The sequence below is a fragment of the Phacochoerus africanus genome, chromosome 1, assembly GCF_016906955.1.
Source record: "Phacochoerus africanus isolate WHEZ1 chromosome 1, ROS_Pafr_v1, whole genome shotgun sequence".
NCBI classification, from domain to species: Eukaryota; Metazoa; Chordata; class Mammalia; order Artiodactyla; family Suidae; genus Phacochoerus; species Phacochoerus africanus.
In genome coordinates, this window is record NC_062544.1 from 219331931 (window position 1) to 219344283 (window position 12353).

Genomic DNA, 12353 nt, shown 5'->3' on the forward strand with positions numbered 1-12353 from the left:
TTGCCAGTTTATGTACTGTTCTAAATGCTTTGTTGTCATTTGAATAGTCTATAGTTTCTTCACCAGGAGTAGATTCCATCTCATGAAACCACTTTCTTTGCTCATCTAGAAGCAGCAACTCCTCATCCGTTAAGATTTATCCTGAGATTGCAGCAATTCAGTCACATCTTCAGGTTCTGTTCTTAATTCGAATTCTCTTGCTGTTTCCACCACATCTGCAGTTAACTTCTACACTGAAGTCCTGAAGCCCTCACAGTTATCCACGAGGCTTGGAATCAACTTCTACCAAACTCCTGTTCATCTTATTATTATAATAATAATAAAAATAATGAATGAAGCATGATTTTTTTTTTTTTTACTGCACCTGCAGCATATTGAATGTTCTTAATGGAACATAGAATGGTGAGTCCTTTCCAGAGGGTTTTCAGTTTACTTTGAGCACATACATCAGAGGAATCAGTGATAGCTATAGCCTTACAAAATGTATTTCTTAAATAATAAGACTTGAGAATTGAAATTACTCCTTGGTCCATATGGGCTGTGGAGTGAATTTTTTGTTAGCAGGTATGAAAACATTAATCTCATTGTACGTCTTTGTGAGAGCTCTTGGGTAACCAAGTACATTGTAAGCAGGAATAATTTGAAAGGAATCTTTTTAATTTTTTTCTGTGCAGTAGGTCTCAAGAGAAGGGCTTAGATATTCAGTAAGCCATGTTATAAACAGCTGGGCTATTATCCAGGCTTTGTTGTTCCATTTATAGAGCATAGGCAGAGTAGATTTAACATTATTCTTAAGGCCCTAGGATTTCCAGAATGGTAACTGAGCTTGGGCTTCATCTTTTAGTCTCTAGCTGCATAGCCCCTAACAATAGATTCAGACTGTTCTCTTAGTTTTGAAACCAGGCATTAATTTCTCTCTAGCTGTGAAAGCCCTAGATGGCATCTTCTTTCAACAGACTTGTCTGCCTTGAAAATCATTTGTTTAGTGTAACCACTTTCATGACTTACCTTAGCTAGATCTTCTGGATAACTTGCTGCAGCTTCTACATCAGCACTTGCTGCTTCACCTTGAACTTTTATGTTTTGAACTCTGGAACCAATCTCTGCTAGCTTCAAACTTTTCTTCTGCGGCTTCCTGGCCTCTCAGTCTTCACAGAAAGGAGGAGGGCTAGGGGCCTGGCTCTGGATTAGGCTTTGGCTTGAGGGGATGTTGTAGTTGATTAATCTTCTATCCACACCACTAAAACCTTATCCATATCAGCAGTAAGGCTCTTTTGCTTTATTATCATTCATGAGTTCCCTGGAGTAGCCCTTTTCATGTCCTTCAAGAACTTTTCCTTTGCAGTCACAGTTTGGCTATTTAGCTCTAGAAGCCTAACTTTCCTTCTGTCTTTGCTTTTGCCATCCCTTTTTCACTAAGCTTATCATTCCTAGCTTTTGATTTAAAGTGAGAGACATGTGACTGTGCCTCTGCTTGAACACTTAGAGGACATTTTAGGGTTATTGATTGGCCTAATTTCAGTATTGTTGTGTCTCAAGGAATAGGAAGGCCTAAGGGGAGGGAGTGAGACAAGAGAATGGAGCAGTCAGGACACATGCAACATTTATTGATTGAGTTCACCATCTAATACGGAATGGTTCTTGATGTCCCAAATCAATTCCAATAGTAACATCAAAGGTCACTGATTATAGATCACCATAACAAGTGTGGGGCAAGGTTTGAAATATTGCCAGAATTACCAAAACATGACATAGAAACATGAAATGAGCATACATGGTGTAGGAAAAATGGTGCCAGTAGACTGGCTCAACGCAGGGTTGCCACAAACCTTCAATTTATACAAAATGCAGAATTTGTCAAGCAAGATAAAGCAAAGCTCAATAAAACGAGGTATACCTGTACCATAGTTTCTTTAACCATTTACTTGTTGAAGAACATCTTTGCTGATTCCAATTTTGGGCTCTTAAAACTGAAGCTACTAAGAACATGTATAGGTTTTTGTGTGACTTTAAGTATTCTTTTATCTGAGATCAATGCTTAGGAGTAAAATTATTGGGTCGTGGAGTTCCCATCGTGGCTCAGTGGTTAACGAACCCGACTAGCATCCATGAGGACACAGGTTCAATTCCTGGCCTCACTCAGTGAGTTAAGGATCCAGCATTGCCGTGACGTGTGGTGTAGGTTGTAGATGCAGCTCAGATCCTGAGTTGCTGTGGCTCTGGCGTAGGCCAGTGGCTACAGCTCCAATTGGACCCCTAGCCTGGGAACCTCCATATGCCCCAGGTGCAGCCCTAAAGAGACAAAAAAAACAAACAAAAAAATTGTTGAGTCATAAAATATATGCATGTTTAGTTTATGGTCACTTTTTTAATTTTTAAAAAATTGGAAGTATGGTTGATTTACAATATTATGTTAGTTTTGGGTGTATGGTTAATTTCTATTTGATTTTTAAAATGAAATTTCATTTCAACTTTCTTTTTTTCTAAGGCATGCTTTGTTATTCTTTTTAGTTGCATTTTCATTTCCAAAATGATTTTTTAAAATTTTAAATTATTGTGATTCTGCTTCATTTCTGGGGTTTTCTGTTTTTGATGGGAGATAATTGATGAACTTATTTGTTTTAATTCATACAAAGATAGTCTCTTACATATATCTATGACTGAATTTACCTTTTTTTTAGTGTTCAGCAGAGTTGGCATTATAAAAAAAGTTGGGAGTATGAAAGTTTAATTTTTCTTTTGTAAAAGTAAATATAATACACATCTCTGTCAGGTACCTGCTGTTTGTGCTTTGCTATTATTGTTAGATGCTTGGCGTACATTTAGGAATTAATACTTAGCTATTAATTTTTGTTAAGTAGGTGTTAAACTTGGAAGTAGATATTATTGTTTAAGCTTTTTTGAGGTATAAGTCACAAAAATATATGTATTTAAGCTTTTTTGAGGTATAAGTCACAAAAATATATATATAATACAAAAATATGATGTATTAGTATGTACATTGTATACACTCTTAAATGATTAGCATAGTCAAGCTAATGTATCTACCAACCTTACTTTGTATATGTGTGTGCGTGTGTGTGTGTCTGTGTGTGGTGAGAATATTTAAGATATACTCTCTTAGTATACTTCAAGTATACAATATTATTATTATCTGTAGTCACCGTGCTGTACATTAGATCCAAGAATTTATTCATATGGCATAATTAAAACATTGTACCCTTTGACAAATATCTTCCCATTTCCCCTACCCTGTACACCCTGGCAATCACTCATCTACTCTCTGTTTCAATGAGTTTGACTTTTTTAGTTTCCATATTTAGATGAGATCATTCAGTATTTGTCTTTCTGTACCTGGCTTATTTCACTCAACATAATGTCCCTTTTGTTCATCCATGTTGTTGTAAATGACTGAATTTACCTTTTTTTTAGTGCTGAATAATATACCACATTTTCTTTATCCATTCATCTGTCAGTGGACGCTTAGGTTGCTTCTGTATTTTAGCTGTTGTGAATAATGCTGCAGTGAACCAGAGTGTATAGATATCTCTTCAAGATACTAATTTTTTTTTCCTTTGAATATATACACAGAAATGGAATTGCTGGGTCAGATGGTAGTTTTATTTTTAGTTTTTTGAGGAACTTCCATGCTGTTTTCTGTAGTGGCTGCACCAATGTACATTTTCATCAACAGTGTTAAAGAATTCCTTTTTCTCCACATTCTGGTCAATACTTGTTATCTTTTATTTTTTGATAATAGTCTTTCTAATGTGTATTAGGTGATATTATGATTTTTCTGTGCAGTCCCTTGATATTTAATGATGTTGAGCATTTATCATACTGTTGGCCAATTGAATGTCTTTTGAGAAATGTCTAAATCCTTTGCTCATTTAAAAACTGAATTGTTTTCTTGTTAATGAGTTGTTTGAGTTTCTTATATATTTTGGATATTAGTCCTTTATCAGATGTGTGGTTTCCCAATAGTTTCTTCCATTCCATAGGTTTTCTTTTCATTCCGTTCATTGTTTCCTTTGCTGTTCAGAAGCTTTGTAGTTTGATTGAACCTCATTTTATCTATTTTTGCTTCCATTGTCTGCACTTTTGGGATTGTATCGAAGAAATATTACCCAGACCGGTCTTGAGAAGGCTTTTTTTTCTGTATTTTCTTCTGCTAGTTTTACAATTTTAGGTCTTGCATTTAAGTCTGTAACCCAGTTGGAGTTGATTTTTGTATATGGTGTGAGATGAGTCCGATTTTGTCTTTTGCATGTGGATATCCAGTTTTCCCAATACCATTTATTGAAGAGACACACATTGTGTGTTATGGGCACCTTCTTTGATGATCAATTGATGGTAAATGTGTGGATTTATTTCTAGGCTCTTTATTCTATTCCATTGGCAGATATGTCTGTTTGTATGCAGGTCCAACTGTTTTGATTCCTGTAGCTTTGTAGTATATCCTGGAATCAAGTAGTAGACACCTCTAGCTTCATTCTAACTCAAGATTGCCTTGGTCATTTAGGGTCTTTTGTGGTTCCATATGATTTTAGGATATTGTTGTTTCTACTTCTGTGAGAAACGGCAATGGAATTTTGATAAAGATTGCATTGAATATGTACATTGCTTTGAGTGGTGTGTACATTTTAACAATATTAATTCATCCAATCCATGAGCACAGAATATCTTTCCATTTGTGTCGTCTTTAATCTCTTTCATCAATGTTTTGTAATTTTCAGTGTACAGCTCTTTCACCTCCTTCGTTAAATTTATTCCTAAGTACTATATTATTATTTTTTGTTGCTATTATAAATGGAGTTGTTTTCTTAATTTTTTTTTTTTTTTGGCTAGGTCATTGTTAGTATATAGAAACACAATACTTTTCAGGAGTTCCTGTCATGGCTCAGTGGTTAACGAATCCGACTAGGAATCATGAGGTTGTGGGTTTGGTCCCTGGCCTTGCTTAGTGGGTTGAGGATCCGGCATTGCCTTGAGCTGTGGTGTAGGTTGCAGACGCAGCTCAGATCCTTCCTTATAATAACTTTGTGTGGAGATTAACTGTGAAACTTTTCGGCTGCTCACCATTATGTTATCTTTTTTTTTTTATTATTGTTGCTGAACTTTTAGAAGAGTACTTATTTTGAATAGCTTTTCTAACTTCACGGAGCCTTGCTTATATTTTTTAATAGTGTTCATGTACATGGCAGCTGGATTTTCCTAGCTGACTCTTTTCTCACCATCCTATTCTTTCTTTATATGGATCATCCTTTGGTTTCTGTTAATTGTCTTGATGAATTTTCATTCTACCCTCAGAAGATTCTCCTCAGTGGAGGCACCACTCTGAAAATGAGCCTTGGATCTTCAACTGGAAAGTTAATATGGCCTAGACTGCCTTAACCCCTTTAGACTTTGCAGGCTTCTTGTACTTACCTGTTGTTGGAATGGGGTTACATCTCTGTCTTCCAGCTGCTCTTCTCTAATTGTCTTGGCACATTTTCCAGTGAATACCTACGGGATTTTTTGTGGTTCTCTTGGTGTTAGTTAGGTTTGTTGCACTCTTATAGCTTCTATAGGCAAAATTTTACCGCTACCCTCTTAGAGTTCAAATGAGAATTGTCTGGGCCTGAGATTTAAATTGATATAAGACAGATTAACAGAAGAAAAGCATGCAGATTAATGTCAGTTTTATACGACATGGGAGCACTTGTAAGGAAATGAAGACCCAAAGGATCAGTTAGACTCTAACATTTATTCATTGAGTTGGACAAAGAGTAGTAAATTGTGAAAATGAAACAAGACATGGAGGGCATTAATCATGGAGAAGTGACTAGGAAGATAAGTTTAGTTTACAAGATGTGTTTGTACAGATTTCTTTCTGCGTCACCTCCCATCCCTGGAGATAAGAATGTTAATTTCTTTCTGGTATAGAGAGAATAACTTCCATATGGGTGTTTTACTTCTTGCTTTTGGTAAGAAAAAGGAGATGTCAGCACACCCTTCTTGTAGCTGCTGTTTTCCAAGTGCCTTTGGCTCAAAATAATTCTTATACCAAAGTGGCATATTTTAGAGTGGCACATTCTGCCACCCATTCCTTCCCTTTTCTTCCTGCAATGACAGGAAGAAGAGGGAAGGACAGTGACATACACAGCTTGTGACCATTGATGTTTTTTTCTACATTCATGTTTGTTTTGGTGCTTGTGGGAAACTTTGTCACATTATTTGTTTTTTATTTTTATTTTGTGTAAAGACCGTCCATGGGTTTTTGACTTTATCTGATTGTTCTGTCTGTTTTTATGTGGAAATTTAAGAAGATCCAAAAGTATGTTATCTGCTGCTACCATCTTCTCAGAGTCCTCTCAGTTGGTTATTTTTTGTTTTGTTTTTTGCTTGTTCCCAATAGGGTCTGAAAAATCTGAAGATAAAATGAGTCTGTTTGATAAGTTGGGTTTATTATGATTTTCTTTGATGTGTGCAACTTTCTATGCGTAATAAAGACTCTTTAGTTATGGTGTTCATCTCCTTCATTAATAGTTACTATAGCAAATTGACTCTCTAGAGTTGAAAAGGAAGTTTAGAATATGTGTCCTGGTGCATTGTGATTTTTTTTTTTTTTTTAGCAACTGTAGATTGGAGTCTCATAGCTTGAATGAGTGGTTATTATGTGTCTATGTACTTGTACATGACTTTACATTGCCTTTTTAGTGGTTATACATGTAGTTATGTATTGTCCTGGGAGTGGTTCTCTTTTTTTCCTTTCCTGTTTTCCACATCTTTTCCAAATACTATATACCACTTATCCAGGTAACCTGTTGTAGGAACAAAGGTCTTCCCACTTCTTTCTTTATGGATGCCCTAAACACTGTTACTGCTCTGAGTAGAAGAAAACTGTAGCAGAGACTAGTTTTATTCAAGTGCCTGTTTTGTACAATAGCTTTTACATTTCTCCCTGCTGAGGGTTTTAAAAGCCAAATACTATTTTGTCACTAAGCATAAAATTTAGCGTAATCACTTACACTTAATACTATGCACAGTCCAGTTTATTTTGACTTTTCCTATCAAAACATTAATATTCTCACTTTCAAGGAGTTTATGAACTGGCAAGTGACACTGATTTGAATGACTAATTAAATAAAGAAGGAAAGAGGAAGAGACAGAAAGAGGGTGTGTGTATGTTTGTGCGCATGTGTGTGTGTGTTCAGATTATCTTTCTTTTTGAGTGAGTTTTGGTGGCTTGTATCTTAAGGGGTTGGCCCATATCATCTCTGTTGATGAATTCATGGGCATAGAGTTATTTTTAGTTCCTTTATTACTTTTTATGTATGTGTGTCAGTAGTGATGTCTCCTCTTTCATATCTAATGTTGACAATTTGCATCTTTTGTCTTTTTTGTTGGTCAGCTTGACTGAATTTTATACATTTTACTCATCTTTTCAAAGAACCAACTTTTGGTTTTACTGATTTTCTCAATTTTTCTATTTTAAATTTTATTAATTTCTGCTCTAATGTAAATTTCTTTTTTCTTACTTACATTTATTTTAATTTGCTATTCTTTTTCCAATATCATACAATGAAGCGTAGGTTGCTGATTTTAGTCTTTCTATATAGCATTTAATGCTATACGCATTTAATGCTATACCTTTTAAACAGGGATTACATTTAAATTTTAGTGAAACCACATGGTTTATTAAGAAAGCTTCCTAAAAGAATGGGGTTCATGGAGTTCCCTTCATGGCTCAGTGGTTAACGAATCCACCTAGGAACCATGAGGTTGCTGGTTTGATCCCTGGCCTTGCTCAGTGGGTTAAGGATCCAGCATTGCCATGAGCTGTGGTGTAGGTCACAGACGTGGCTCGGATGTCACATTGCTGTGGCTCTGGCGTAGGCTGGTGTCTGCAGCTCCGGTTAGACCCCTAGCCTGGGAAACTCCATGGGCCACGGCAGCGGCCCAAGAAATGGCAAAAAAAAAAAAAAAAAAAGGAATGGGGTTCATGAGGCACATAAAAAGAAAAATTTTGCTGAATCATGGGATATATTTGACAAAGTAGGAGAGACAGTAATCTAGTAGGGGAAGGAATAGTAAGAAGTCCATGTTTATAAATGAAATTATAATGAAAGAAAAGGCATTAACGATAACCTGTAAGGTGTGTGGTTTTCCACTAAGCAGTTATGTGTTGTATTTCATTTAAAAATATTAGTGCTGGTGATTAAAATCTCTGCGCAGTTGCCATTTGAAAAGAACAATGTGTTTCCCTATACTGTACATACTCCAACGCTTTTTTAAAGATCTCATCATGCTGTAGTGTGTGTATAATATATATCACCTGCACAGTTTTCATATTTCACTTATAGGTGATACTTCATTATGGGAGAAACCTAAATCCATTTTACTGACTCTTTCGTCGTCTTTTCTTGCAGAAATGCTGAGCCGATTGTCAGGATTAGCAAATGTTGTTTTGCATGAGTTATCAGGAGATGACACTGCTGAGAATATGAGGACTTCTTTAGAACCTGTGAGTAACTCTGTTCTGAATTATACTGTTGAGACATATATTCTGTGTTTTTCTGAGGACAAGAATTTAAGACAGAAAGGTATGAGTAGGCTCCCTTGTCCTAGGTAGAAGGGAAATTAGGAAAAATATTGAGACTTTATAAATGATCCTTTTCCTGTAAGTTCGTAGCTTCTGAGCCATAGTGATGGGAATCCAGTCCTGGATGAAATGAGGAGGATTGTCCTCTTTCGTCCCCTTGGGCCTTGTTTAGTACTAGATTGTTTTAACTGCTCTAGTGTATATTTCTATTCCATAGGAAAGATTTGAAATGACAAATGGTGGAACTGGAGCACCTTTCAGGTTTGAGACTATCTGATGTTGTAGATTCATCTATCACTTCTCTTAGAGTTTGTATTATATTTTTTGAAGGTTACATAGGAATCAAAAAGTCTTCTTTGTGGAGTTCCCCAGTAGCCTAGGGGGTTAAGAATCTTGTGTTTGGAGTTCCCGTTGTGGCGCAGTGGTTAACGAATCTGACTAGGAACCATGAGGTTGTGGGTTCGGTCCCTGCCCTTGCTCAGTGGTTAATGATCCGGCATTGCTGTGAGCTGTGGTGTAGTTTGCAGACGTTGTTTGGATCCTGCGTTGCTGTGGCTCTGACATAGGCTGACAGCTACAGCTCTGATTGGACCCCTAGCCTGGGAACCTCCATATACCACGGGAGTGGCCCAAAGAAATAGCAAAAGGACAAAAAAAAAAAAAAAGAATCTTGTGTTGTCACTGCTGTGACTCAGGTCACTGCTGTGGCTGGGGTTTGATCCCTGGCCCAGAACTCCCATATGCTGGGCATTGGGGAGTGGTGCAGCCAAAAAAAAAAATGTCCTTTCACTTTCTGAAAAGGCAAGCAGTATTGCCTGGTGGTTAAGAGAATTTTATTCAGTTGCTTTCTTTTTTTTTTTGTCTTATTAGGGCCGCACTGGTGGCATGTGGAGGTTCCCAGGCTAGGGGTCAAATCAGAGCTGAAGCTGCCGGCCTACACCACAGCCACAGCAACACCAGATCCTTAACCCACTGAGTGAGGCCAGGGATCGAACCTGCGTCCTCATGGATGCTAGTCAGATTCATTTCCACTGAGCCATGATGAGAACTCTATATTCAACTACTTTCTTAATTTTAAATTTTGGGCTCTTCTACTAAACATTTTGTGGTTTTTTTTTTTTTTTTTTTGCTTCCCTTTGTTTTTCTCTTTGATAAAATTAGTGTAAGACTATAAATGAGGTAATGTTTGTAAGATGGTTCACATTTACGGAGTACTTAATATATATTGCAATGACTACGATAGTATTTACTGGATAATAATAATTATTGGATAATAATTATCACTGAAAAGATTTCTTTGAAAATTTTAATTTTTAATTTTTATTTTTCCTGCCAGATAAGTATGAGCATGTCTCTATCCACCCTTGCACAGCCTTAGATGCCTTACGATGTACACACACGCTCACTTGGTTCTCATTCCCTCCCCACCCTCTTCCCCCACCCTGTGCACCTTCCGCACCCCTTCCTTTCCACAACTCTCAGCCCCTCCCAGCAACCCTTCTACTAACATCCAAGCAACATCTCTAGAGGACTTCCACAGCCCTGGAAATTCAGTCCCCGGGTCTTACAGCAATACACTGCAAGATTTTACATAAGCCAAGCCACATTCCTGATACCTAAGGCCCCCTCCTTTCTTCCATCCCATGTCTTGCTCTTGAGCCCTCATCTCCCTAGAAAGGATATGAGTTGGGCAAGAGAGAAGATGATGTTGGAATGAAGGAATTTCTCTTTGGAAATTAATACCTTTTCCCTCATGCATTGGCAACTTTTTGTCTCAATACTAGGAATTACCCCAAGAATCTGACATGGAATTTAATGATAGAACACAAGAGGATGTTCTGGAGCGCCTGGCTTATGCCGAGCAGTTGGTGGTGGAACTAAAAGAAATCATTAGACAGAAGGATGCTCAACTGCAGCAGCAGGATGAAGTTCTGCAGGTAAATGTTTCTCTCCTTTCTTGCCAAGCATGTGATAAAAGACAGGCATCACACTTTGGTTTTTCTCTGCGCTTAGATTTTCAGAGAATCTGATTCTTACTTCCTTAATACAGTTAGATGATGCCTACTGAGAATAGCTTTTTATTATCTGTTGGATAAGTGATGAATATATATTTGTATATTTACCATCTTTGTTCTATGACAGGAAGAAAGAAAAGCTGCTGATAACAAAATAAAAAAACTAAAACTTCACGCCAAGGCCAAATTAACATCTTTGAACAAACACATAGAAGAGATGAAGGCACAAGGAGGGACAGTTGTATCTGCAGAATCTCAGTCAGAGGAGCAACTTTCTAAGGTACAGTGACTGGGTAGAATATACATTTTCTGAGCAGAAAAAGCCTTTCATTACAGCAGATCTTCACTAATCACAAAAATGTGTGATGCTAAAGTAATGGAGCACTAAATGCTGTCCTCTCTTATTGAGCTTGCAGTCTAGCTGGGTTATGGGCCAAACACAGAATAAAAGGCAACAGAAAACATGGAAATTAAAGATCAGTTGTGACCTGGACTTTCAGGGAATTAAGGCTAATAGGAAGAAATAAATATTGAAGTGAGGCATTTGGATGTGAGAGACACATAGCTTTTGGAGGAGTTTCATCAGTGGTTAGAAGATCACACTAGATCATCTTTAGGGTTTCTCCCAGCTCTGAAATTTTTTAGTTTAGTGACTGGATACAGAATATCCTTTGTCTTCATTCAGCCGGGTGAGAGTACATTAAAGGTTCATGCATTGTGTGTGGGTTTAGTCAGCTGGATTACTTTGGGCTGTGGTAAAGGATACCTCTAGGTTTATGACTGCCACCAACGAAACACTTTAAGGTTGAGGATGGAGAGAGGAATAAGCGAAATGGTGCCTGTTGAGGAATAGAGCATTGTCCCAGTTCTTGTACTTAATACCTTTCGTCTGTGGTTAAACTCACATTCAGCCAGCCATTTAGAGAACAAGAAACTTTAGTGTTTGGGGAGTTTGGTACGGAATAGAGAGAGGCAGCACGTCACGTGTGTACATTACAGATGTCACCGTACGTAAGAAATCTTTTAATTTTTTTAGATTTCACTCTTTTATTTTTTGACCCACTAGTCTTATTCATAATGTTTTCAGTTCTTGGGAAATGATATTTAATCACTTCTTTAGGTACAACCCTTGGGATCACTAGTTGGCTCACTAGTACCATGATTAGCCTTTCCTTCCTGGGTCTAATGCTCAGAAGATATTACTTTTTCTGCATTTGTAGCCTTATTTAACTTCTCAAAGCTTATTTTAGAAGCTTTTCTTATTCTCAAATAATGTCTTCATCTTGTCTTCTTTTCTTTTTGTTTTTTCCTCTCATAATTCTTTCTTCCCGTGCCTGTGGTAGCACCAACATCTCTCCCCATGTGATTTTGTTTCTTCTAACTTTTCCTTCTGCTATGTTGTTAGATTTTAAAATTATCCATTTTATGCTCTGCCTTTTCTTTTAAGCTCCGAGACCTTAAACAAATCAACATCTTACAGCTTCATTTCCTTCCTCTGTTAAATAAAAGAGATGAAATAAATGATTTCTAATTCCAGCCATCAGTCACAGCAGCCCTTATAAAACTATTGTATACCCATTATAGAGCTTGATATTCTATGGAAAATATAGTTGAAGAAATGATGGCACCCCTTAGATGCTTGACTGACTATTATGTGGAAGAAAGTATAAAATTGTTCTGTAGACTTCCAATAAGCAGACTAGGTTCATTTTGCTGGGAGGCAGTAGTGGTGAATTCAGTTGGGAGGCAGAATC

General features: G+C 37.1%; 1 protein-coding gene across 5 annotated transcripts in view; it reads left to right on the forward strand.

Annotated features, from left to right (window-relative positions):
- The window catches only part of GOLGB1 (golgin B1), a 91380-nt gene that overhangs the window by 7596 nt on the left and 71431 nt on the right, over positions 1-12353 (forward strand). For all 5 annotated transcript variants that reach the window (XM_047791239.1, XM_047791275.1, XM_047791248.1 and 2 more), the window contains exons 2-4: positions 8412-8506; positions 10369-10521; positions 10727-10879. In XM_047791239.1, the coding sequence (XP_047647195.1) occupies positions 8414-8506; positions 10369-10521; positions 10727-10879 (399 nt within the window). In that variant the 5' untranslated portion in view covers positions 8412-8413. The remainder of the gene's footprint in view (positions 1-8411; positions 8507-10368; positions 10522-10726; positions 10880-12353) is intronic.